Genomic DNA, 26,363 nt, shown 5'->3' with positions numbered 1-26,363 from the left:
CAGATTCACCCTGTGTGTGAGATGGGCTTAAGCGATCTTAAAACAATTGCAATACTGATTTTTTAAATAATTTTACACTTCTAAACACTGATCGTGATAAAAACCAAATTGTTGCTTCAAAATGGTTAAACGATCAATTGGGCGAATTATCGCTCTGTGTAAACGTAGCATAACGATAAACAATTTCATTTGTGATAGCTTATCGTTAGTTGTTGTTAAAAATTGCTCCATCTAATAGCAGCTTACAAACATTTGGGTGGGAGTTTTGTCCCTCAGCAAAGCATGAAAAGGATTTTACAGGTAATTGGTAAAAAAGAAATTAAAAAAAAAAAAAAAAAAAAGGACTAGAGTAAGGTGCCATTAACCCCTAGACGACTTTGGACGTACAGTCACATCCTGGAAGTCTGTCAGACAACCCTGGACGTAACTGTACGTTCTGGGTCTCTAGGGAGCTATGAAGCAACTTCATAGCAGGTTGGGGCTGGCTGCAGTGAGCAATCACGCTGCAGACTGTCATTAACCCCTTAAACGTCATGGCGCGATCATGGCGTTTAAGTGTGACAGGAGCAGCTCCTGTTACTTACCCATCAGGACCCCTGCAGTTCCAATCACTTTCACGGACCACTGGAGGTCTCTTACCTTCCTCCGTGCAGTCCGATCGGGGCTCTGCTAATTGAGTCTGCCACAGGCAGGCTCAATCAGCAGAATGCCTATTACACTGATTAATGCTATGCCTATGGCATAGCAGTGATCAGTGTATGCAGTCTGATGATTACATGTAAAAAGTCCCCCAGGGGACTTATCCATTATCTATTAAAACATAACAATCGTCATCGCTAATGGCATAAATGGAGAGAAAAAAGTGCGCAGATTGCAGATTTTTTGTTACATTTACAAAAAAAAAAAAAGATAAGTAATCAAAACGTCTGAGCTACACAAATATGGAATAAAAACTAGAGATCATGGCACAAAAAAAAAAAAAAAATATGACACCACATACAGCCCCATAGGTGAAAAAATAAAACATAAGAGTCACAATAGGCCCATTTTATTAATTGCAAAAAAAAAATTCTAAAGATTCTAAAAATCTTCATCTACTTGCATGTTAAAATAGCAAGAACTAGTTTAGGTAGAAACTTTGATTTAAAATCAGGCCTTACTGACTAGTGATTTAAATTGTGATTAAATCAGTTAGATTTAAATCAAATCCACCCTGATTTGGGGAGATACGTCATACATGTTATGGTAGAATGAGAGACGCCATTACAAAGTACAACTATTCCTGAAAAAAAAAACAAGCCCTTACATGGCCTTGTAAATAGAAAAATGAAAGTGCTAGAGCTCTTAGAAGGGGAGGAGGAAAAAACACACACAAAAATGAAAATTGGCACGGTCCACTGAGTAGTTTTTGGCTTGGTCCTCAGGGAGTTAAAATAAATTTCTTATCAAACCTGACAAAGATATTACCATTTCCTGGTTGGCACTGCTGCGCTGAATTCAACTGTGCCCTTTATTTGCAAAACGGCTGCAGACGGACTCATACCCCACTGTAGATATCCCGTGCAGCCGCAGTCCCGTGGGGCCAGGAACTATCATCTTCAGGGAGGTGAATATTAATAAAGAGCATCATCAATAAGGGGGGAGGGGGGGTTTATCAGTGTACTCGGTAAATGGTATGGACAAAAGGGCACTATGAAAATCAGTATTGCTGCACTGATCATGGAATGGTACTATCTTTACTTCACTCACACATTTAGGGTGGGTTCAGACTGAGGAATTCTTGCGGAAAATGTCAGCGGAATTCCGTCAGCTGTCAGCCCGCACGGGCACGCGCTTTTCCGCCGGCTCCATAGACACCATTCTATGGCCCGGCGTATTCCGTGATCCGCTGAAAGTAGTGACATGACACTTCTTTCAGCGTATAGTGCAGGGGTGGGGAACCTTTTCCATGTCGAGGGCCGGTCGGGCATTAATAAAATCATTCGAGGGCCGCATACCGTGCGCGGCAGTTAGTAGCGTGGGTTTGCAGCACCCAGGGCAAGGCAAAGTATTGTTCCCCTAGTTCCCCTGCTATTGTAGTTAACCCCCAGTGATGCCCCTGCTATTGTAGTTAACCCCCCCAGTGATGCCCCTTGTAGTCTAGTTAACCCCCAAGTCATGTCCCTGTTAGCCTAGTTAACCCCCCCAGTGATGCCTCTGGTAGGCCTAGTTAACCCCCATCAGGCATGTCCCTGGTGGCCTAGTTAACCCCCATCAGGCATGTCCCTGGTGGCCTAGTTAACCCCCATCAGGCATGTCCCTGGTGGCCTAGTTAACCCTCCATCAGGCATATCCCTGGTGGCCTAGTTAACCCCCATCAGGCATGTCCCTGGTGGCCTAGTTAACTCCCATCAGGCATGTCCCTGGTGGCCTAGTTAACCCCCATCAGGCATGTCCCTGGTGGCCTAGTTAACCCCCATCAGGCATGTCCCTGGTGGCCTAGTTAACCCCCAAATAAAAAAAATAAACATCCCACTCACCTTACCTCCGTTCCCACGCTGCCCATGTCCTCTTCTGTCCCAGGTCCTCTGTGCCGGTCTTTCTCCTGCAGGCGGCGCGCGATGAAATGACGTCATCGCGAGCGGCCCGCAGGAGACTGAAGACACGCGCCGCTCTGCTGGGGAAGAAGCCGGCATAGACAGCATCCTCCTGTGTCCGGCAGCTGTCACAGACACCGGAGGATGCTGTGTATGCCGGCTCCTTCCTCCTCCAGAGCGGCGCGCATCACAGGGGAGCTGCGGGCCGCATCGGGAGGTCTCAGGGGCTGGATGCGGCCCGCGGGCCGGAGGTTCCCCACCCCTGGTATAGCGTAATACGCCGGCCCATAGAATGGTGTCTATGGGGCCGGCGGAAAGGCGCCCAGATGTGCGGGCGGACAGCTTACGAAGTTCCGCTGACATTTTCCGCTAGAATTCCTCAGTCTGAACCCACCCTTACAATGGTAATAATTTACGGTTTTTCGATATTTCTGTAAACTTGGAAGTTCTTAACCCCTTGCCGCAAAATGACGTTTGGGGAACGTCATGTAAAGTAGGTAGTTAATGCAACATGACGTTCCCCAAACGTCATGTTGTTCCTGCCTCCCCCCGCAGCCCGTAAGTGAGATCGGGCAGCGGGAGGAGGCAGTATCACACCACATCCTCCCGCTGCCTCTGCCCGGAGGGGAGCCGCGCTCCCCCCGGGCAGTTAACCCCATAAACGCCGCGGTCGATGCGACCGCAGCGTCTATGGGGGAGATGTGGTGTTTGCCGGTGATCGGGCGGCGGGAGGAGGCTGCAGGACGTTGCCTCCTCCCGCCGCCACTGTCACAGTGTCCCCTGGCCCCCCTTCCACTGCCGCCGGTACCGGAGATCGCCGATATCAACGTTATACCGGCAATCTCCGGTACCGGCGCCGCCGACAGCTTTCATCTCCCCCCACCGTGAATCCACGGTGGGGGGAGATGAAAATGTAATCATCAGACCCCAGATCAGCCCCCCTAGTGCCCCGATCTCTAACCCGCTCCCTCCCCGGGCGGCCATCAGATCCAAGATGGCCGCCCCCATCCCAGCGAACAAACGATGTTTGTTCGCAGGGATGGAAATGAAAGAATGATCAAAGCCCCATGCTCTCCGCCACCGGAGGTAGCGGAGAGCATGGGGCAGTGATCGGGGACACCCCGTGTGGTCCCGGAGCAGGCGATGGGCGGTATATACTATATACCGCCGATCGCCTGTTCCCAGTGCTGCCGGCACTTTTTATCCCCTGTCACCATAAATCATTGGTGACAGGGGATAAAAAGTGTTACAGTGTCGCCCCCCAAGTCGCCCCCCACCCCCCCAGTCCCCCAGTCACCCGCCCTTCCCATTATACGTTACCTGATCCTGGAGCTCCTTCCTCTTCGGTGTCCTGGCTGCTTCTGATGTGCGCCAGAAGCGTCCAGCTCTGAAAATTTAAAGTGACAGAGACCAATTTGGTCTCTGTCACTAAACTATGATTACTGTGATAGAAAATATCACAGTAATCATAGTAATACAGTGAAAATGAATGGATAAAGTACAAAAAGTGAAAAACACACACAAAAAAACCACACACACTTTTTATTATAGTAATAATTGCAGTTTACTCCCAAATTACCCGTAACCACCGCACGTTGCCCATAACCGCCCCAGGTTGGCCGAAATCACGCCAGATTGCACGTAACCACCACACGTTGCCCGTAACAACCGCACATTCCCCTTAACCCCCACACGTTGCCAGTAACAACCGCACGTTGCCCGTAATCATGCCAGATTGCCCGTAACCACCACACGTTGCCCCTAACCACCGCACGTTGCCCCTAACCACTCCAGGTTGCATGTAATCACAACAGATTACCCGTAACCACCCCAGGTTGCCCGTAATCACGCCAGATTACACTTAACCACCGCACGTTGCCCGTAACCACCGCACGTTGCCCGTAACCACCGCACGTTGCCCGTAACCACCGCACGTTGCCCGTAACCACCGCACGTTGCCCGTAACCACCGCACGTTGCCCGTAACCACCGCACGTTGCCCGTAACCACCGCACGTTGCCCGTAACCACCGCACGTTGCCCCTAACCACCGCACGTTGCCCCTAACCGCCCCAGGTTGCCTGTAATCACAACAGATTACCCGTAACCACCCCAGGTTGCCCGTAATCACGCCAGATTACACTTAACCACTGCACGTTGCCCGTAACCACCGCACGTTGCCCCTAACCGCCCCAGGTTGCCTGTAATCACAACAGATTACCCGTAACCACCGCACGTTGCCCGTAATCGCGCCAGATTACACGTAACGGCCGCACGTTGCCACTGACGGCCGCACGTTGCCACTGACGGCCGCACGTTGCCACTGACGGCCGCACGTTGCCACTGACGGCCGCACGTTGCCACTGACGGCCGCACGTTGCCACTGACGGCCGCACGTTGCCACTGACGGCCGCACGTTGCCACTGACGGCCGCACGTTGCCACTGACGGCCGCACGTTGCCACTGACGGCCGCACGTTGCCACTGACGGCCGCACGTTGCCACTGACGGCCGCACGTTGCCACTGACGGCCGCACGTTGCCACTGACGGCCGCACGTTGCCACTGACGGCCGCACGTTGCCACTGACGGCCGCACGTTGCCACTGACGGCCGCACGTTGCCACTGACGGCCGCACGTTGCCACTGACGGCCGCACGTTGCCACTGACGGCCGCACGTTGCCACTGACGGCCGCACGTTGCCACTGACGGCCGCACGTTGCCAAAGACCCCCTCCAGATTGCCGTAACCAACCCAAATTACATATAAGCACTTCAGTTTATCCGTAACCAACCCAGATTGTCCGTAACCACCCCACGTTGGCCGTAACCACAGCAGGTTACCTGTAACCACCCCAGATTGTCTGTAACCACCGCAGATTACCCATAACCACCTCCAGATTACCCGTAACCACCTCCAGATTACCCGTAACCACCTCCAGATTACCTGGAACCACCCCAGATTACCCGTAACCACCCCACATTACCTGTAATCTAATTTTTTTATTGTATTTTAGTAACTGTGCTATTCTAATAACTGTTTCTAGCTGCGGTTTTGCTCCAGCAAATTGGCGCTCCTTCCCTTCTGAGCACGGCTGTGTGCCCATACAGTGGTTTATGCCCACATATGGGGTACCGTTCTACTCAGGAGAACCTGCGTTACAGATTTTGGGGTACGCTTTCTTTCCTGTTCCTCGTGAAATTTAGAAATTTCCAACTAAAGGAACATATTACTGGAAAAATTCGAGTTTTTCATTTTTACTGTCTACTTTTGAATACTTTCCTCTAATACCTGTGGGGTCAAAATGGTCACCACACCCCAAGATGAATTCTTTGAGGGGTGTACTTTCCAAAATGGGATGACTTATGGCGAGATTTTACTACACTGGCACTACAGGGGCACTAAAAAATGCACCTGGCGTTCAGAAACTTCTTCAGCAAAATCTGCACTGAAAATGCTAATTGGCGCTCCCTTCCTTCTGATCCCTGCTGTGTGCCCATAGAGTGGTTTATACCCACATATGCGGTACCGTTCTACTCACGAGAACCTGCGTTATAAATTTTTGGGTACATTTTCTCTCCTGTTCGTGAAATTGAGAAATTTCAAACTAAACAAACATATTATTGGAAAAATTCTAGTTTTTCTTTTTTACTCTCTACTTTTAAATACTTTCCTCTAATACCTGTGGGGTCAAAATGGTCACCACACCCCAAGATGAATTCTTTGAGGGGTGTACTTTCCTAAATGGGGTGACTTTTGGGGGGGTTCTATTCTGCTGACACTACAGGGGCGCTGCAAACGCACCTGGCGCTCAGAAACTTCTTCGGAAAAATCTGCACTGAAAATGCTAATTGGCGCTCCTTCCCTTCTGAGCCCAGCTGGGTGCCCATACAGTGGTTTATGCCCACATATGGGGTACCATTCTACTCAGGAGAACCTGCGTTACAGATTTTGGCATGCAGCTTCTCCCCTGTTCCTCGTGAAATTGAGAAATTTCCAACTAAACGAACATATTATTGGAAAAATTCTAGTTTTTCAATTTTACTGTCTTATTTTGAATACTTTCCTCTAATACCTGTGGGGTCAAAATGGTCACCACACCCAAAGATGAATTCCTTGAGGGGTGTACTTTCCAAAATGGGGTGACTTATGGGGGGTTTCTCGTCTGCGGACACTACAGGGGCGCTGCAAACGCTCCTGGCGCTCAGAAACTTCTTCAGAAAAATCTGCATTGAAAAAGCTAATTGGCGCTCCTTCCCTTCTGAGCCCGGCTGTGTGGCCATACAGTGGTTTACGCCCACATATGGGGTAGCGTTGTATTCAGGAGAACCTGCGTTACAAATTTTGGGGTACTTTTTTTCTCTTGTTCCTCGTGAAATTGAGAAATTTCAAACTAAACAAACATATTATTGGAAAAATTCGTGTTTTTCATTTTTACTGTCTAATTCTGAATACTTTCCTCTAATACCTGTGGGGTCAAAGTGCTCATCCTACCCAAAGATGAATTCTTTGAGGGGTGTAGTTTCGAAAATGGGGTGACTTTTGGGGGGATTCTATTCTGCGGACACTACAGGGGCTCTGCAAACGCACCTGGCGCTCAGAAACTTCTTCAGCAAAATCTGCATTAAAAAAGCCAATTGTCGCTCCCTTCCTTCTGAGCCCTGCTGTGTGCCCATACAGTGGTTTACGCCCACATATGGGGTACCGTTGTATTCAGGAAAACCTGCGTTACAAATTTTGGCATGCTTTTTTTCTCATGTTCCTTTTGAAAATGAGAAACTTTAATCTAAACGTTTATATTATTTGAAAATTTAAATTTTCGATTTTTTTACGGCCTAATTGTGAATACTTTCCTCCAGCCCCTGTAGGGTTAAAATGCTCATTATACCCCTAGATTAATTCTTTAAGGTGTCTAGTTTCCAAAATGGGGTCACTTATGGGGGTTTCCAGTATACAAGCCTTATAAATCCATTTAAAAAAAGAACTGGTCCCTAAAAAAAATCAGTTTTGGAAATTTTCACAAAATGTGATAATTTGCTAATAAATTTCTAAGCCCAGTAACACCCTAAAAAAGTAAAATATGTTTTCAAAATTATGCCAGAATAAAGAGGACATATTGGTAATGTGATTTAGCAACTAATTTATGTGCTATGACTTGCTTTTTTAGAAGCAGAGAATTTCAGAAGTTCATAAAATGCAAAATTTTCAAATTTTTCATGATATTTTGATGTTTTTCACAAAAAATACACAAAGTAGTGACCAAATTTTGCCACTAATATAAAGTGCCATATGTGACGAAAAAACAATCTCAGAATCGCTAGCATACGTTACAGCATCACTGAGCTATAAGAGCATAAAGTGAGACAGGTCAGATTTTGAAAAATGAGCCTGGTCATTAAGGCCAAAACAGGCTTTAGAGGCAAGGGGTTAAAGGGGTACTCCAGCGTGGGGGCACTTTTGCGCTGGGACTGGGGACGAGGTGGCCGAGGGAAAAGACGTCCACTCACCTCCCCGGTTCCAGCGGCTGGTCCCACATCGCGGCGCTCTGGTGCCTGGCCGCTTCCGGGTGTCTGACGAGGGCCTGAGACGTGATGTCTCAGGTCCGCTCAGCCACTCAGTGAAGGAGGCGGGATCCCGGCTCCTTCACTGACTGGCTGAGCGGACCCGAGACGTCCCCGGTCCCAGCGCAAAAGTGCCCCCACGCTGGAGTAACCCTTTAAATGACCCGACTCCCAGAACTGTGCAGACTGTGGCTGCTGGAGAGGATGATGGCAGGGGGATGCTCAGTGTCCCTCCAGTGCCCTGTGTCGCTCAGTGTCCCCCTGCCATCATCCTCTCCAGCAGCCACAGCCCGTACAGCTCTGGGAGTCGAGTCGTGACATCACCATCTTATCCAGGAAGTGAAGCCTTGATGCAGTAGTAAGTGCAGGGAAATAAGCACTTTATAAGCATTTCCTGTAATAAGTGTATATTGGTGATTTGTATAACTTTTGGGGGGCAACACAATACTTTAATAAAAAATTTCACCGGACTTTTCCTTTAAGTCATGGTAACCCTTTAAATGGTTTTCCCCACAATCCCAATCATTAATCTGACCACAAGAACAGGGGTCCTGCATCCCATTTGAATGATGCAATAGGCATGCACAATGCAACTGCATTCAACTCTATTGGAGATAGCCAAGTTACAGCTATGACTTGCACAAACAGATTTGGCTCCAAAACGTTTTGTACTGAAAATAAATGTATTTATAGAAATTTGTCAATGTTGTCTACTATTCTGAACAGGGAATTCTTGAAATCAGTACTCTCAAAGAAAAGAGCTAAAACTCACTGTCAAGAAGAGCCACTTCTGGTTTAATGGAAGCCGTTTTCATTAGAGGTCCCATGACCACAGGAAGGTACTGCTGGAATTCTTTCCCAAGGATTTTACACATACGTGCCCATGCAGAGATCATATATGAAATCTTGAACAAAGAATAAAGTAAATGACAATTAATTCAGAGTCTCTTGGCAAAAGACCCAATTAAGAACTAATACCTATCCTTCATATACTATACCCACAACGTATTTTAGCATATTTACCCCATTCGATGATATGTTTAAAGATGTGTTCAGCCCCCCCAAAAAATTATTTTTGCATTAAAACGTTGCCCACCCATAGCTTTCCATCTTTCCAATATAACGTTATTATGGATTCGGCACAGTTTTGCTGTTATCTAGATGCCTTTACCCCCACCGAATGCATAGAATCATCATATCTCAGACCAACCCGACACGCTTCCTGCTCCTGGCCCCCACCCTCAGTGTCTGCATCACGTGTCCTCAATAGGCCGGGTTAGTGCTTCTAACCCAGCACACTGAAGAGAGGGGGACACTGACAGCTGCTGCTGATTAGTGTCTCCCACTCTGAAAGCAGCCCCCACCACACTGTGTGCTCCCCAACTGACCCGGCGTTGGACGCTGCTGGCCGTGGCACAACCTCCCCACCCCTAACTGACCTGGTTTTGGATGCCCCCACCCCCTGCGAATCTGGTGCTGTCCGCGGCACCCCCACCCCCCGCAAATTGCCCGCTGCTGACCGCCAGCAGTACACACACACCTGCATGAATCACCTGGTGCTGGCCGTGGTTGTCACCCGACCCCACCCCCTGCGAATCTGGTGCTGGCCGCAGCACCCCCACCCCCCGCAAATCCCCCGCTGCTGGCCGCCAGCAGCACACACACACACACCCCTGCGTGAATCTACCGGTGCTGGCCGCTGTTACCCATCCAGGTTGCAGAACTACATCTCCCATCATGTCCTATTGGCAGGTTCCAGCAAGCAGCAGGAAGCACTGCATGCTGGGAAATGTAGTTTCCTGGCCAGCGCCATCTTGTATACTTATATCGGTTTTTAGAAAAACTTTTTCTCAGGAAGGACAGCAGTTAGCAAGATGGGTGATGGCTCAAAATACTTAGGAGGACTTGGGGGAAAAGGTTTGGGAGAATTTCATTTTTTTCCTTTTGGTGGTGGTGGTGGTGGGGGGGGGGGGGGGGGGGGGGGGGGGGTTGGGGGGAGAGCTACCCCTTTAAGTCCATAGTAACTACCAGCTTCATGATGAAAAGTGAAGCCACACACCTGAGGATCATCATCTTCCAACTCACTAAAGTCAGTTTGAGTCTTTAGCAGCAGCTGCATTACATCAGAAGCATCTTGCATAAACTGGAAAAAAAAATGTCACCTTGTAAATTGTAGTTAACACTACAAAAATACTATACAATGAGAAAAAAAAATGACTCGCTTAACATTTGCTCACACATTACCTTTTCTTTACCGACCGCTAAACCAATAAGACTGATGCACTCAATTGTTTTTCCTCTGAGAAGGCGCAGCTCTTTTTGCACAGCATTTTCCACTATGTGTTTAAGGGAGGGCATGAACAAGTCATAATATGGAACAAACTTCTCTTCAGCAGTGTCAGCAACGGAGGCTATTGAAGTCACCACCTGTTCCAGAACCAGTTTTGTGCCTTTCTGGATTAACTATTGGAACAGAAAAATGCAAACAAAATAAATAGCATATTTAAAGGTGAGTGGCCTAGACGTCTCAATCTGTCCAAGGGGGAAAAAATTATTTTCCCATAGCAACCAATCACAGCTCAGCTTTCTTTTATTTCTCAAAATTTTGGTAAAATGAAAAAAGTTGTATTTCTGATCAAATGGCACCTTGTAAACCCAGTGCACTCAGTTGTCTCTTCTCCCTCTACATGAAACATAGTATACTGTGCACTGTATAAATCACAAGCCCAGCACAGTGCAAGCATTTTCAGTGCACGTTCACCAACTCCATGTCAAAGCATAGAGAAGTATGTGATCAGTTGAGCTGTGATTGGCTAGAGAAGTCAGGGGAAGGAAGAACCATGAAGAGGGTTCCCAGTGGCTCAAACAGCAGCAGTGAGAGCACTAAAGTCACCTTGCCCTAACACCAAAGGTTTTATCCAATGAAATTTTGTAATATTTTAGATTTTTTAACAGGTACACTAACAGAATGACTTACAAAAAGAAGAGCAGAAAAACACATACCTCCTGTAATTTCACCACCATAATTGAATGCAAATGTTTAACCAAATTATCCAGGTAAGGAACTAGAAGTGATTTGGGGCAATCTTCAGTGAAATTAATAAGAGCAGCAGCTGCATGGGCCTGGACTCGGGGGTTAGCCTGGTCTTCCATGGTTTGCAGTAGGCTTGCAATCACCTAAAATATACAAGTTTGGTAGCTTTTGTAGCACATTAATATACAATATGCTATATGATGAACAAACAAATGGGGCAATGCTGGAATCTGAGCACAAAGACTTACAAACTGCTCATCTGAGCTCCTTAACCCATAGCTGCACCAGGACGTTATTGAACGTCCTCGTGCCGCTATGGGAGTTCAGAGGGGGGTCGCGCGGCGACCACCCTCTGAACTGCCGCGATCCCGGGTGCCGCGTGTAGCCCGGGCTCGCGGCTATTAGTGGGCACGGTCCGATCGCCGTGCCCGCTAATTAAGTACTTAGAAGCAGCTGTCAAAGTTGACAGCTGCTTCTAAATACTTGCTTTTATTTATACCTGGTGGTCTAGTGGGGGGATCGCCCCCCTGCGGCGCGATTGCGGGGGGGCGATCCCTGCATCCATCCCGGGCCGGGGTCTGCTCCGTAATGGCGCTGATCCCGGCTCGGCATTCTATTGCTTTTGGCTGCAGCAGCCAAAAGTAATAGAACACCGATCTCATGGATTCATGCAGTATTACTATACTGCATGGATCTCTATGAGAGATCAGAGTGCATATACTAGAAGTCCCCCAGGGGGGCTTCTAGTATATGTGTAAAGTAAAAGAAAAATGTATTTTTAATAACACAAAACCCCCTCCCCTAATAAAAGTCTGAATCACCCCCCTTTCCCCATTTTATAAATAAAAATAAATAAATTAATTAATAAACAAACATGTTTGCTATCGCCGCGTACGTAATCGCCCAAACTATTAATTAATCACATTCCTGATCTCACACGGTAAACGGCGTCAGCGCAAAAAAATCCCAAAGTGCAAAATTGCGCAATTTCTGTCGCATCAAATCCAGAATAATTGTAATAAAAAGCGATCAAAAAGTCATATATGCGCAATCAAGGTACCGATAGAAAGATCACATCATGGCGCAAAAAATGACACCTCACACAGCCCCATAGACCAAAGGATAAAAGTGCTATAAGCCTGGGAATGGAGCCATTTTAAGTGACGTATATTTGTTAACAACGGTTTGAATTTTTTACAGGCCATCAGATACAATATAAGTTATACATGTTACATATCGTTTTAATCGTAACAACTTGAGGAACATGCATAACAAGTCAGTTTTACCCCAGGGCGAATGGCGTAAAAACACATTTCCCCCAAATAAAAGAAATGCGTTTTTTTTTTTCAATTTCACCACACTTTGAATTTTTTTCTGGTTTCCCGGCACATTTTAGGCAAAAATTACATCTGCCATAGCAAAGTACAATTAGTTGCGCAAAAAATAAGGGCTCACTTGGGTCTCTAGGTGGAAAAATGCAGGCGCTATGGCCTTATATACACGAGGAGGGAAAAACGAAAACGCAAAAATGAAAACTGGCTGTGTCCCCTAAGGGTTAAAGGGGATTTCTAAGTTTTATTCTTGCAACAGACCATCAATACTAGATTGGTGGGTACGACACTGCACCTCAGACCATCAGCTGTTTAAAAGTGGGCTGCAGGGCATGCGAGCTCTTCACCCGCTTTGTTTTAAAAGTGCTTAAATTTGAATTCACTATACTCTTTGTAGTGAATGCACACAGTACTACAGTTTTCTCACATTCAAGTTATATGGTTGTAATGTTTCAATAAAAGCTTCTTACCTTTTCATGAAACTTCTTTTGGAAGGCAGGAGCAAAGTCAGTTGCCATCTGTCCAATAGCATTGCATGCAGCATAACGCACCCTGGGATGCTAAAAATTACATAGAACAAGTGTTTATAAACCTCTACCTTACAACAGGATAAACTCAATGTTTAACACTTTCCTAACATATGCTGGGTAAGCGAGCATGTCGTGGTCTCAGTAGCTCAGCATATTCTAGCCGGAGCCATCTGACGTTAGTAGAGATGAGGGCAACTTGAGCATGCTCGAGTCTGATCGTTCGAAATGTAACTACCAATAGCTAAAGTTGTTGGGCGTATCCATGGTTTTCCAGAGTCTATAGGGTTGCATCCAACTTTAATATTCACCACCAGTATTCAAATGCATTCATTTCTCTAGCAGTTAGCAATAGAGATTCCTTAGCAGAAAGGGCAATTTGTGAATAAAAATGGAGTGCCTAATACAATGTTGACATTAAAGGGGATATCTAGGAAGCAGGAAAAGGTCTTGCCTTTTCTGCTCTCTGATGCACCATGTCCTCCGCCTGCCCATCCATGCTGTTACTTTCACGCACAAGATGGGGCGGTAGCATGTTACAGGCAGTCATCAATAGCTGCCCGATGTTACCTACATTGGGCAACTTATTGGGCATTGTGCGAGAGCGTGGTTTTGCCTACACACAATGCTCGCAACATCCACAATATGTTCCCGCTCATCTCTCATCTGCAGTATAAGTATCAGCACAGACTGGCAGATGAAGAAAGTGGAGCGTCAGAGAGAATAAGAGGTAGGACCTTTTCCTGCTCTTCAATGTCCCCTTTAAAAGAAAATGTTTTCACAAAAAAACATTTTAACATTTACCGGGTCTTGAAGAAAGAGCAAAACAAAGTTGACCATCTCATTAAGGATTCCCTCCATCTGCTGGTGACAACCTTCTCCAATGGCAGATAATGCCATGAGACCTGCATGTCTGTACTTCCAGTCAGCTACAGCAAAATAAAAAGTATTAAATTGTTTACTAAGTGTTTCCATAAAAAATCATAACTGCAGAAAAAATGATACAACTCACAAGATAAAGATTGCTTTGTATTACATGGTAAGTAACCCAGTCTCTGGTAAGCATAGCAGTTTGTTTCTTTGTTTTGTTTAATAAGTTGGTATAACCTCCAGTACTGCTTTGTAAACTGTAAAAGAGTATCTAACTTTACAGTCTGAACTTAAATGGGAGTGGTGGACTATGTGAATGTGGTATACTTAACCGTTAGTAACCGCCAATACGCCATGGCGGTCACTAATGGGCTTTATTCCAATACATGTGCCTTTTTACAGCGTAGGTATCTAAGGCTCTACTGCGCCGGCGTCGTGGGGGGGGGGGGGGGCCAGATGTCAGTCTCCCACTGTAATTAGCCAAAGCAGTGTGTGTATATGATATGTATTTTGGATCTCTTATGATGTTTTTTTCTTAGGTGGATTGCCAAAATACAGCAATTTTGGTGCTGGATTATTTTACAGTGTACGTCTTGCGGTATAGTGATATAGTTTTATAGCTTGGGTCGTTATGGACGTGACAAAACCAAACATTGCTCCCGTCTCCTCCAACGTCACAGCCCAGCTGTTCAATTGCCCACACAGCCAGTCAGTGACCGAGGCAGTGTCCCCAGCTGGCTGAACAGCCAGTGCATCAGCCGGGTATGTGACGTTGCAGCTAGAGGAGTTGCAGGAGGCCGGCTGGTGTCAGTAAGACCCAGGACAGGCACTACGGGGCATAAGGGTAGGTACATATATTTTATTATGTCCTCGCACCCTCTGCCTTACTCAATTTTTTATTTCATGGGACTTCTCCTTAAATACTTACGGTTTTGTAGCATCTGCATGATGTGCTCCTTAATCATAGGGAGAACAATTTTTCCACCTAACCCACAGGCCATTCTGTCCAAGGCACTTTCTCCAGCTACAGCATTGCTAGATTCAAGGAGACAATTATATTGTTAAAATGTTTTGCAGCCATTTACTTAAAATGTGTTGCCGTATTTTACTGCATCTATTATTGGGGACCAAAACCTCAAGATGGTAAGTTTGTATTGCTAGCAACCAAGGTTACTTACAAAAAATCTGAACATTTTAAAGTGTACCTGTAATGATGCCCACTGTCTGATCAGAGGTGAGTTTCTCTGTTAATCCAGTTGTTCTGGTCTCTTTGGATACCAATATGCAATGAGACCGTAATGCGCACAACCCCCTTTGGATCCAATGAGGTCAGGTGCATTATGGTCTTGTTGCATGCTGGTATCCAAGGAGACCCAAACCGCCAAATTTTGGGTTTGTTCACAATGAGGTATAGGCGAGGAATTAAAGAGCAATCTGCTCTTAATTTCTGCTTGAAATCCCTCAAGTAAAGTATGAACAGAGCAATGTCCCATTGTGTTCAATAGGATTTCCACTCTGGTTCACACCGCAGAATTTTCCGCCCAAAGTAGTGACATGTTGGATTGGGACTTGAATTCTGCTTAAAATTCCGCTTGCATTCAGCTTAAATTGCGCTCAAATTCAGCTCCTATTCTGCCAGAGCAAGGGTATGTGCACACTGAGCAATTCTCGAGGAATTGTAGCTGAAAGTTTTCAGGCAGAATTCAAGCAGAATTTAAGCCCCCCATTGACTACTATAGGATTCCTCTAGCAGATCTACAGCAGAAAATTCTGCTCGGAAATTCTGCAGTGTGAACAACAGAGCAGAAAACCCATTGAACACAATGGGACTTTGCTCTGCACATTTTTTACGGGAGGAATTTCAAGCTGAATTTTGAGCTGAATTCCTCGCCTTTTCCTCAGTGTGCACATACCCCAGAAGAGGAATTTCAAGCAGAACCCTTTCCTCTTCATTTCCTTGCTGAACACTCGCCTATTCCTCAATGTAAACATACCCTAAGGGCCAGTTCACACTGAGCAAGATCGTCGGAATTCTGCCGCGGAATCCCGCCGTGCTCAGTGTGCTGCTGGAAGTGAATGAGAGGGCGCCCTCCCTCTCATTCACTTACAGCAGCACACTGAGCACGGCGGGATTCCGTGGCTTCTGTTGATCTTGCTCAGTGTGAACTGGCCCTAGTGTATGCTGCAGCCACAGCATACACACACACACAGTCTCCTGCAGCCATAGTGCGCACACACACACACAGCCTGCTGCAGCCATAGTGCGCACACACACACAGCCTGCTGCAGCCATAGTGCGCACACACACACAGCCTGCTGCAGCCATAGTGCGCACACACACACAGCCTGCTGCAGCCATAGTGCGCACACACACACAGCCTGCTGCAGCCATAGTGCGCACACACACACAGCCTGCTGCAGCCATAGTGCGCACACACACACAGCCTGCTGAAGCCATAGTGCGCACACACACACAGCCTGCTGCAGCCATAGTGCACACACACACACACAGCCTGCTGCAGCCATAGTGCACACACACACACACACAGCCTGCTGCAGCCATAGTGCACACACACACACTCTGCTGCAGCCATAGTGCACACACACACACACACACACTCTGCTGCAGCCATAGTGCACACACACACACAGTCTGCTGCAGCCATAGTGCACACACACACAGCCTGCTGCAGCCATAGTGCACACACACACACACACACACACACACAGTCTGCTGCAGCCATAGTGCACACACACACACACACAGCCTGCTGCAGCCATAGTGCACACACACACACACACACAGCCTGCTGCAGCCATAGTGCGCACACACACACACACACAGCCTGCTGCAGCCATAGTGCACACACACACACAGCCTGCTGCAGCCATAGTGCACACACACACAGCCTGCTGCAGCCATAGTGCACACACACACACAGCCTGCTGCAGCCATAGTGCCCACACACACACAGCCTGCTGCAGCCATAGTGCACACACACACACAGCCTGCTGCAGCCATAGTGCACACACACACACAGCCTGCTGCAGCCATAGTGCACACACACACACAGCCTGCTGCAGCCATAGTGCACACACACACACAGCCTGCTGCAGCCATAGAACACTGAAGAAAACCACACAATCTTCTCCCAGAGAGAAAACACCACTGAGGACAGAGGTTACTGCTACACTACTTATGTCTTCTCCTCCTCTATATTACACAGGATATCTTCATATTACACTGCTGTTCATATATAACTATCCAGCATCCAGGAAGAGAACAGCACAGATCTCCCCCCACACAATGGACTTTTCCAGCTCAGAAACAAACTGCCAAATAGTGACCGACAACTTTTCCATGACCACCCTTATGTAATAGGGTCAGTGTCCTATTAGAATGTTGCTCATAATATATATTCATGAGCAAAACTTGTAAAATTCATATCAAGATTCGATACATTTTTTAAAGATTTTTTTAAAGCTGAGTCGGAGTTGGTACATTTTATTCCGACTCCAAGTCTGGCTCCGACTCCAGCCAAAGCTGGCTCCGACTCAGACTCCACAGCCCTGCTTGTATGTTGTGTAACTATTTTACGTTTTTATTTTTACGTTCACGTTGTGCTAGCATAGTCTATAGCTCTATATACAGATTACAAGTTTTAAGGGTTATGTTCACATGAGCAACAGCAGTGTCAAACGTGTGTTGTATTCATCTACCAGTGACATGTCACTTTTCAGAGTGGTTCTGCTTGAAAGCACACATTGAAATCAATGTGAGTAAAAAAAAAAAACATTTAAATATTTGCAATTCATCTCAGAAGAAAAAAACAAATGGTAACAATTCTAATGATGCCTAATGTTATACCTATCAAAATCGTCATCATCCAACTCATCAGCATTTGACCAGTCTTCATCATCTTCCAAATCTACCATCATTGCCAACATCTGTGGTACTGAGAGAAGACAGAAGGACAGTTGTTAATGACTACAATCAAGCAAACTACCTAAGGGGCCGTTTACACATGCACGGACGGTACTCAGCAGACAAGACCTCAGAGCTCCTGGCATCAATCAGTTATGATGCTGGGAACGCCGTAACACTTCAAACCTTTGCATTACTGTACTGAGAAATTGTCAGTACAGTAGCACGAATACGTAAACAGTTTCAGAGCTCCTGGCTTCATAATGAATGCTAATGCCGGAAGCTCTGACATCTGGTCTGCAGACTACCATCCTTGAATGAACAGTATTTTGCAGCCATGTGAATGGTCCCTAACAGAAAATTACTTACTAGCTTGGGCGACAATACTTGTATGTTTCCTCAACATAGCTGCTGCGGTCTCAGAAAGGGTGACAATAACTTCTAGTGCCAATTGTCTCTGCATGTTGCTCAGGCTTGAGTCTGCACATAACTACATAGAAAGCATATTGGTAAAGGATTGATCAATGCATTCACAAATTTATGTTATAGTCTAGTCCTACCTTCAAGCTTAACTGCAATGTTGCTTCCAGATGGGGTCTTAAATATTTAGGAACAGTATCTGCTATTTCAACAAGAGACTTAAGGACAGAGTCATCATTCTGATAGCAGGATTCATTTACTGACTGAAATAAAATATATACAGATTTACAAGTCATTATTTAAAAAGGTATTAACCAGGATTGGAAAAACAGATGCTTTCTTAATCTAACAGTGTTACGCCTGTACTCAGGTTGTGTGGTATTACAACTTGGGACAGTGGAGAGGATTTTTTTTTTACTTTCATGCTATAGTTTGATTAAGGGTGATGTTAAAGAGACTCTGTACCCACAATCTGTTTTCCCCCCCCCAAACCACTTGTACCTTCGGATAGCTGCTTTTAATCCAAGATCTGTCCAGGGGTCAGTTCGGCAGGTGATGCAGTTATTGTCCTGAAAAACAACTTTTAAACTTGAAGGCCTGTATGAAACTGTCGTGGCCTAGAGTATCTGTGACCTAACCTTGAACCACCCCGCCGTCCCTCCTCCCCATCATTAGGAATGCCACTGGCAGGATGTTTCCCATTCCTCTGCAGTGAACACTGCACAGGTGCCTTAACGATCCAGCCCATGTGCAGTGCCTACACAGCTGATGAATAGGAGAATACCTGCCTGGGGCATTCCTAATGATGAGGAGGGCGGGGAGGAGGGACAGAGAGGTTGTGCCAGCCTAATGCATACACAATCTAGGCCAGGACACAGGGCTGCACGTTTAAGGGTGCATTCACACGTACAGGATCCGGAGCAGATTTGCTGGCGCAGATTTGAAGTTGGAGATTCAAAGCAGATCAAGTATGGCCCGTCAAATCTGCTGCAGATGTAAAAGTTGTTTTTTAGGACAATAACTGCATCACCTGCCGAACGGACCCTAGGACAGATCTTGGATTAAAAGCAGCTATCCAACGGTACAAGTGGTTTGGGGAGGGCAGATTGTGGGTACAGAGTCACTTTAAGTGTGTCCAACCTGTTTTATTCTCTTCAATGGAACAGAGCTGCAATACGACAAACCTGGATAGCCAATTTAAATCAAAACATAAAACATCAATACGTAAAATATTTTAAAGATCAGAATTTATAAAAATAAAAATGGCGGACCTTAAAAGCGGTTATGCAGGATTTAAAAAGTCAGTTACTTTCATGCAAAAACAGCATCACCCCTGTCCTCAGGTTGTGTGGTACTACACTTCAATGAAACCTTTGTTAAAGCCTAGAACCCACTTGAGATCTCATTTACCACCCCCGAGCTGCTTACCTGTAGGATGCCAGGTAATAAATCAGCAAAGTGCTTCAATAATGGAACATTGTGTTCATTGGCCAGAACAAATGCACCAGCAGCTCTAGCAGACAGTGTTCTGATCTACAAATGAGAAAAAAAATACCATTAATGCCAAAAATACATATTTCTATCTGGAATTTATAAGCACAGTTGGAAGTATACAATGAAAAATGTAAACTGCAATGGATGTAAAGCTATGTTTTAACTGAACAGAAAGCCACTGTCACACATTCCAGCAGACAGAGTTGAGGAATCTGCAGTTGTGCTGCCAAAGAGTGCACTAAAGAAGGTGGCCAAGTATAATGAGAGTTGTACCAAGTATATAGTATAAGTATAATTTTCTTAAATCTAAAATTAACTGAACTATGTTTGTAGCTGGTTGTTTCAGCTTCTTTTACATGTTACAGAGCGGTCTGACTACTATTAGAAATGACATTAGTGCACATGATCCCGATTGTACTTTTTCTCACATGCAACAATAGATGTAAATACAGGATTGCATTTTAATTACTACGGTTAAAGGGTAACTGTCATTTAAGAGTGATTTTTCAGAAATTAATAAATCGTCCAAGCGATTTAAGGAAACTTTGTAAAAGGTTTTATTAAAGCGGTTGGCCACTTTAGGGCCAGTTCACACAGTAAGAGGCGAAATTCTGCGACGAAACTGTGCGGAATTCGGCTCTCCGCTCAAAGAATTGACAAGTCAATTATTTGAGCAGGGAGGCGCGCGAGCCCTCCCTTAGAAGCCCATATGACACAGAGGCTGGCGGGATTCCACAGCGGAGAGTTCCGTTGCAGAATTCCACCTTTTACTCCATGTGAACTTGCCCTATAGTGAAATTGTTCAGTGTGCATTAATAGTAGGTGTACTCACTGCACTTACTGACAGCAGCTCCCTGTGTACTTCCTAGAGCTAAGAGACACACAGGGAGCTGCTGTCAATATATGAAGTGAGTACACTTATTAATACTATATACTTCAAAAAGCTGTTTTTGTACTCAAAAAGCTGTTATTCTACCTCCACCCTTACTTCAGAAGAAGCAGGCTTTATGGTGGGGGTTCAAGGGGGATGAGCGAGCACATAGGAGAAACGGCAGCCCTTCAAAACACTACACCCTGCAAACTTTCCAGATATGCACTGACCTGTCTGACCTGTGAGTCCAGCATTTTAGGTTACCAGTCAGTTTTCCAAACTCCTCTTCCTGCACACTTAGCCCCTCCCCTTTTCATATGCTATAATGGACACAAACCTGTCTTCACTTTGCTTGTTTGTAATGAAGACTGCTTTGCCTGATAATGCACAGAGAAGGGGGTGGGGGGAATCTGGGAAACAGCATTTTGAGTACAAAGATTGACTTTTTTGCCTTACAAAACCTATAACAGAGTTTCTTAAAGTCGCTTGACTATTGATTTTTGCAAAAAAATGTGTGTATATATATATATATATATATATATATATATATATATATATATATATATATATTTTTTTTTATATACACACACACATACATGCTCATGTTCACTTACAGATTCAGTGATTTATCTGGTCCATCCTAGATTTTAAAAAAACTTTGGGGGGGTGCGTTTACCAAATCTTAAAGAGATCAATACACATCTCTAAGTGCAGCCACAGCAAGAATAAAAAAAAACATCACTCACGTCGCTGGCTGCATTTAAAGGGGTAGTGTGGCGGTAAAGAATTATTCACAGAATAACACACATTACAAAGTTATACAACTTTGTAATGTATGTTATGTCTGTGAATCGCCCCCTTCCCCGTGTCCCACTACCCCCACCCGTGTACCCGGAAGTGTGGTGCGCTATACTCAACTGTCACGTGCCAACACCCGTCTCCGATCTTCATTCAGTGACGTCTTCTTCGGCCGGCGAACAGCTCCATCTGTTCCGAATGCCGGCCGCCCTCTGCAGCGTCATCCGATGCTCAGCCGCGATTGGCTGAGCATAACTGTGCTTAGCCAATCGCGGCTGAGCACAGTTGTGACGCGGCGGAGGGGGGACGGGCGCCACTCGACACGGATCAGATAATGTATAATGCACCAACACTTCCGGGTACACGGGTGGGGGTGGTGGGACACGGGGAAGGGGGCTATTCACAGACATAACATACATTACAAAGTTGTATAACTTTGTAATGTGTGTTATTCTGTGAATAATTTGTTAGCGCCGCACTACCCCTTTAAAGAACTAGCATGACCTAGTAACATCTGTTTAAAGAAGTAGTTTAAGAATATTTACCCCAAGATTATTCTGGTCCTGCATGCACTGCACAAGCATTCTTTTGATCACTTCTAGGTAGTGCTGCTGCTGATTTCCAAAAATACCAGGGAAATTCCTATGTAAACACAGCCAAAATTACATAATGTCAAACTGATTTTAGGAGGATACAACTTTTCTGCACTTTGTTTAAATTGGATGTACCATCGTTACATCCTCTTTAATATGACCCCCGGATAGAACGGTGCCGTCACGGGGAAGCCGGTGCCATGTCTGTCTTTTGAATCGCGGCCCGGTTCCCTATACGGTGCCATTCTATCCACGGGTACCGGGGCTGAAGCACAGGAGGCGGACTGCCCCCAGGGGGAGGATTCTAATGGAGTCGCGTTATAGAGGGGAGGGAATACCCTCCCAGTGGGGGTGGGCCAGCTCGCCTCCTGTGCTTCAGCCCCGGCCCGGTACCCGTGGATAGTACATGGGAACCAGCCCGCGGTTCAAAAAAAGAACGGACCGTGGCACAGACTTCCCCGTGATGGCGCTGTTCTATCCATGGGTCATATAAAAGAGGATGTAACTGATGGTACATCCTCTTTACCAGCAAATAGAGCAAGGCAAACAGTACCAAGGTGTACAATTTGATACCCAATAAAAATCAGTGCATTAAAGTAAATCTCCATCTTACAGTATTTCTTCCCTCCTATGTTTGTTTTGAATCAATTTGTACATTTTACTCACTACACAAAAACATATCACATCACTACCTGCATGCTAGCACAAAGTGTGATTAACTTCTTACTGACTATAGACCAGCCTTTTTCTCTGCGAGGCTAAAATAAGGCAGCAAGGGGCAAGGGGATTGCAGGGACTGTGGGAGCCTGGCTGCCAGTAAGACAGGAGTGGAGAAATTGCCATTCCAGGTGGATTAACCCCTTACAAATCACAGTCAAATTATACCAGCATGTAAGAAGTCTGCATCCACTGTTCAAACATTAGCTTCCTGGTCATGTGATCGCCGATGCTAATGTATTTCCATGGGTATCTGAGAACCCAACCATGGCTGCTGTAAAGCCGGCTACATTGTTTACAAAATGCTAGAACAGTAGTGCAGGGTATTTTAGCATCAATCTACCAATCGCTGGCAAATTGCTTTAGTGGGACGATTAAAAGATAAGGCTGCATTCACACGTTCCATGTTCTGTACATTAGTGCCTGGTCCTGGATTGGTTCCCCACCCAGCATAATGTACCATCATCATGCCGGCAGCGGGGAAACAGTTTGAATCTTCACAGCACTGTAGTGACAAAGACACAGAGATTCAAACGGTTTCCCTGCTCCCAGCATGATATTGTTACATTATGCCGTGCAGGGAAACAAGGAACGTGTGAACAGTCTAAAATGTAGTAAAAAAGGCAAACAGGGTTCCACATACCTATATGCAAAAAGATAAAATATATCATACCAGAAAATATGCAAAGCAGATTCACGAAGTCCCACATCCTGAGAGTTCACAGAATCAAATAAGAACTTCAATGCTTCAGGCCACTGATTATTGCCATCATCATCTAGAAATAATAAGATCCAAAAATAGGTTTACACAAGCAGATACAAATGGTTTTGAAGATGAACAATAAACACCATTATATGCTCCTAAACCTTACCAATTAAATTTCTAGCCAGTTCTGCAACTATATCACAGATCTTTTTTCTCATACTGGATTGAGCTTCCAACTGAATGACAAGAAGTAGTTCACTTTTGATGGCATTCTGCACATCGGCTGGAAGGGATGGATAGACTTCCTCAAAGGACGATGACAAGAGGCGGCGCAGTAGGACAGCAGCCATCTGTCTGGCCTGAAATACAAAACCCAAACTGAAAAGCAACTATTATAGATGGACAAGACAGGATATCAATCCACATGAGCACATGCACATTTTTAACACTGGCATTATACTAGTTTCTACTTCTGGTCAACATGACAGCTTCTCTTTAAAGACAGGTGAAGAATCTGATCTATTGGAGACATGTTCTAGACAAGCAGACAAATGTATTTTGGGAGGAAATATTAAATGTAGAGTGAAATGTGTTTTAAACCTCTATTTTAAACCTCTGTGTACCCTAGGCTGTGGCATTATAAATTTGAACCACCTAAATCTTTACTGCCTCATGATGAGAACATTCCCAGTATCAGGGAAATAAATGAAGTCATTTCCAAATATAAGGTTTTGAAGCTTACCTCCTCAGCAGCCACGGCAGTGCGAATAGCTTGCAAAAGGAAAGTGATCTTTGATGGCCCAGGGATGCTGTCATAGGTTTCCTACAAAATAAAATTATACGTATTTATAGGGGGGGGGGGGTCCTTCATATACAGTGGCAAGTATACTTTGTTCTTTTTTCACTACCACAGTAGTAGCCAATTGGCTGAGCAGGCATTCAAAGTCACAAGCCCCAACCTGGAAGCTGTTTAGACTGCCAAGCATTCCTTGGCTTTTGTAGCCCAAAGGAAAGCCCCACGGGCCTTTATCTTCTAATGTGCAAAAAAAACTTCTGAAGCCTGTACCTTGCTGCTAGAGTGACGATTGTATATCTTGATCCAGGGTAAGAAACAACTGTACACTTGTCAGTATCACAGGCCCATAATATGCCCAGCCATACAAGTGTTGCCAGGCCTCAGCTATACATTTCTCACGTCACTTTCTTCCAGCAGGACTACAAACATACATTGTAGCATGTGCCATCAGATGCAATCATATGAAGGGGGCATATATCCTTATATCTGGCACCCCAGATATGCCTTTTATGCATGCCTGAAGTATCTTCTAAAAGCTGAGGGTCTGTTCCAAAAAGACAAACCCTGTCCACGTCCTACTAGAAGTTTCTCACTTGGGACTCTTTGGATACGCCAATCTTGCTTCAGTGGACTTGATCAGCCATACATGAATGGCCAAAATGTAGCAATAATTCGACTTAAAATTTAAGACTCCAGATGTGGCTTTTCCCTGTGCTCACTGATGGTCCCTGCTGTGCAGGAGAACACTGATAGACTTGCAGCTCCTTCACTAATGATCATGGGATCCTACCAGATTAGGTTACAGGCTATATGACGTACTGGCACAGTGGAGAACAAGGGCAAAGTTTGGAGAAAGCAAGTTACTTATTTGACGAGTAGCAAGGAGAGAATAATTATTTCAAAATAATTTGAAAAAAAAAAAAAATAATGTGGAAAGCCTCTTAGGGTCCATTCACATGGACAGATCTGCAGCAGATTTGATGCTGTCCCATAATTTAGGTATGTTAGTTAGTCCTTCAGTATCAGTATTCCACTGGACACACAAGCTTGTGCAAAGTTCTAAATAACTTGTTGCATTAACAAATGTTACAAAGATTTAAGACTGACCAACTTATAAGGGATTTGTTCAAGTGATGCTTGTCATATATTATTAGGACAACGACGAATCAATTTGCCATCCACAATGAAAAGGCAATGTTCACTAGCATGTGACTCTTCCCACTTTCTTATACTGGCCGTGTTAAGTTTAACAATGACAGCATTATGGCAATTATGCAAAAAGTCAGTGGAGCCTCATTTAAAAATCTTGAAACACGGGACTAGCCAGCTATCCTTCCATGGAAAGACCCAGCCAAGGGGTGGCTCCACCAAAACCACCATATTAGGTGGTCCTTTAAGTCAATATCCAACTCAATTTACAACATTTTGCTTTTACTAGCAGCCTGCAGTGTCTTCTTTAGCTGGTCTCCCTAAGATCAGCGATTGTTTTACCATAGCATTAAGGCAAGTACAGTGCTACAATGAGCTGCATCTCATCTACGATGAAGTAGAAGAGCAGATGAGAACATTTAGGGCAGCTTCACACGTACCGTATCGCTACGTTTTTGGTGCGATTTGTACATGCGAGTTTTAATTTTCACATGAAAATCATGTGAAAATCAAAACTCGCATGTAAAAATCGCACCAAAAACGAAGCGATAAATACGCAGCGATACGGTACGTGTGAAGGCACCCTTAGGATTGTGCCCTGCCTTTGCTGCTAAAGCCATGTTTCTATATTGTGGTCACCACATAGCTGAAACCATGCCCCCATGTGGTTGCCATTAAGCTGATTGGAATATTAACCCCTAGACGACCCTGGACGTAGGGTTACGTCATGGAAGTCTGTCCCCAGACGACCCATGACATAACCTTACGTCCTGGGTGTTTTTCCCGCTATGAAGCGCGCTCCGGAGCAGAGCGCGCTTCATAGCAGGTGGGGGCCGGCTGCAATCAGCAGCCGGGACCTCACCGGTAATGACACGCTGCAGCGTGTCATTAACCCCTTAAACGCCGCGACCGCGGCGCGACCGCGGCGTTTAAGTGTAAGTGACAGGGGGAGTCCCCTGTTACTTACCGATCGGGACCCCCGCCGTGTGACTGCGGGGG

At 45.5% G+C, this 26,363-nt stretch overlaps 1 protein-coding gene across 1 annotated transcript in view; it reads right to left on the bottom strand.

The window, feature by feature from the left end:
* IPO5 (importin 5) overlaps positions 1–26,363 on the bottom strand; it is a 50,904-nt gene that overhangs the window by 15,434 nt on the left and 9,107 nt on the right. The window contains exons 2-16 of the mRNA XM_069972943.1: positions 24,162–24,242; positions 23,586–23,778; positions 23,387–23,489; positions 21,949–22,045; positions 19,669–19,773; positions 18,381–18,503; positions 18,190–18,310; positions 17,764–17,851; positions 14,824–14,930; positions 13,830–13,954; positions 12,969–13,058; positions 11,137–11,310; positions 10,378–10,596; positions 10,193–10,276; positions 8,906–9,038 (exon numbers count right to left, since the gene is read on the bottom strand). Of these exons, the coding sequence (XP_069829044.1) occupies positions 8,906–9,038; positions 10,193–10,276; positions 10,378–10,596; positions 11,137–11,310; positions 12,969–13,058; positions 13,830–13,954; positions 14,824–14,930; positions 17,764–17,851; positions 18,190–18,310; positions 18,381–18,503; positions 19,669–19,773; positions 21,949–22,045; positions 23,387–23,489; positions 23,586–23,778; positions 24,162–24,242 (1,843 nt within the window). The remainder of the gene's footprint in view (positions 1–8,905; positions 9,039–10,192; positions 10,277–10,377; positions 10,597–11,136; positions 11,311–12,968; positions 13,059–13,829; positions 13,955–14,823; positions 14,931–17,763; positions 17,852–18,189; positions 18,311–18,380; positions 18,504–19,668; positions 19,774–21,948; positions 22,046–23,386; positions 23,490–23,585; positions 23,779–24,161; positions 24,243–26,363) is intronic.

Source organism: Dendropsophus ebraccatus, chromosome 5 (assembly GCF_027789765.1).
Source record: "Dendropsophus ebraccatus isolate aDenEbr1 chromosome 5, aDenEbr1.pat, whole genome shotgun sequence".
NCBI lineage: Eukaryota > Metazoa > Chordata > Amphibia > Anura > Hylidae > Dendropsophus > Dendropsophus ebraccatus.
Note: the sequence above shows the minus strand (reverse complement) of the source record. Positions and strands in the feature narration are given on the sequence as shown.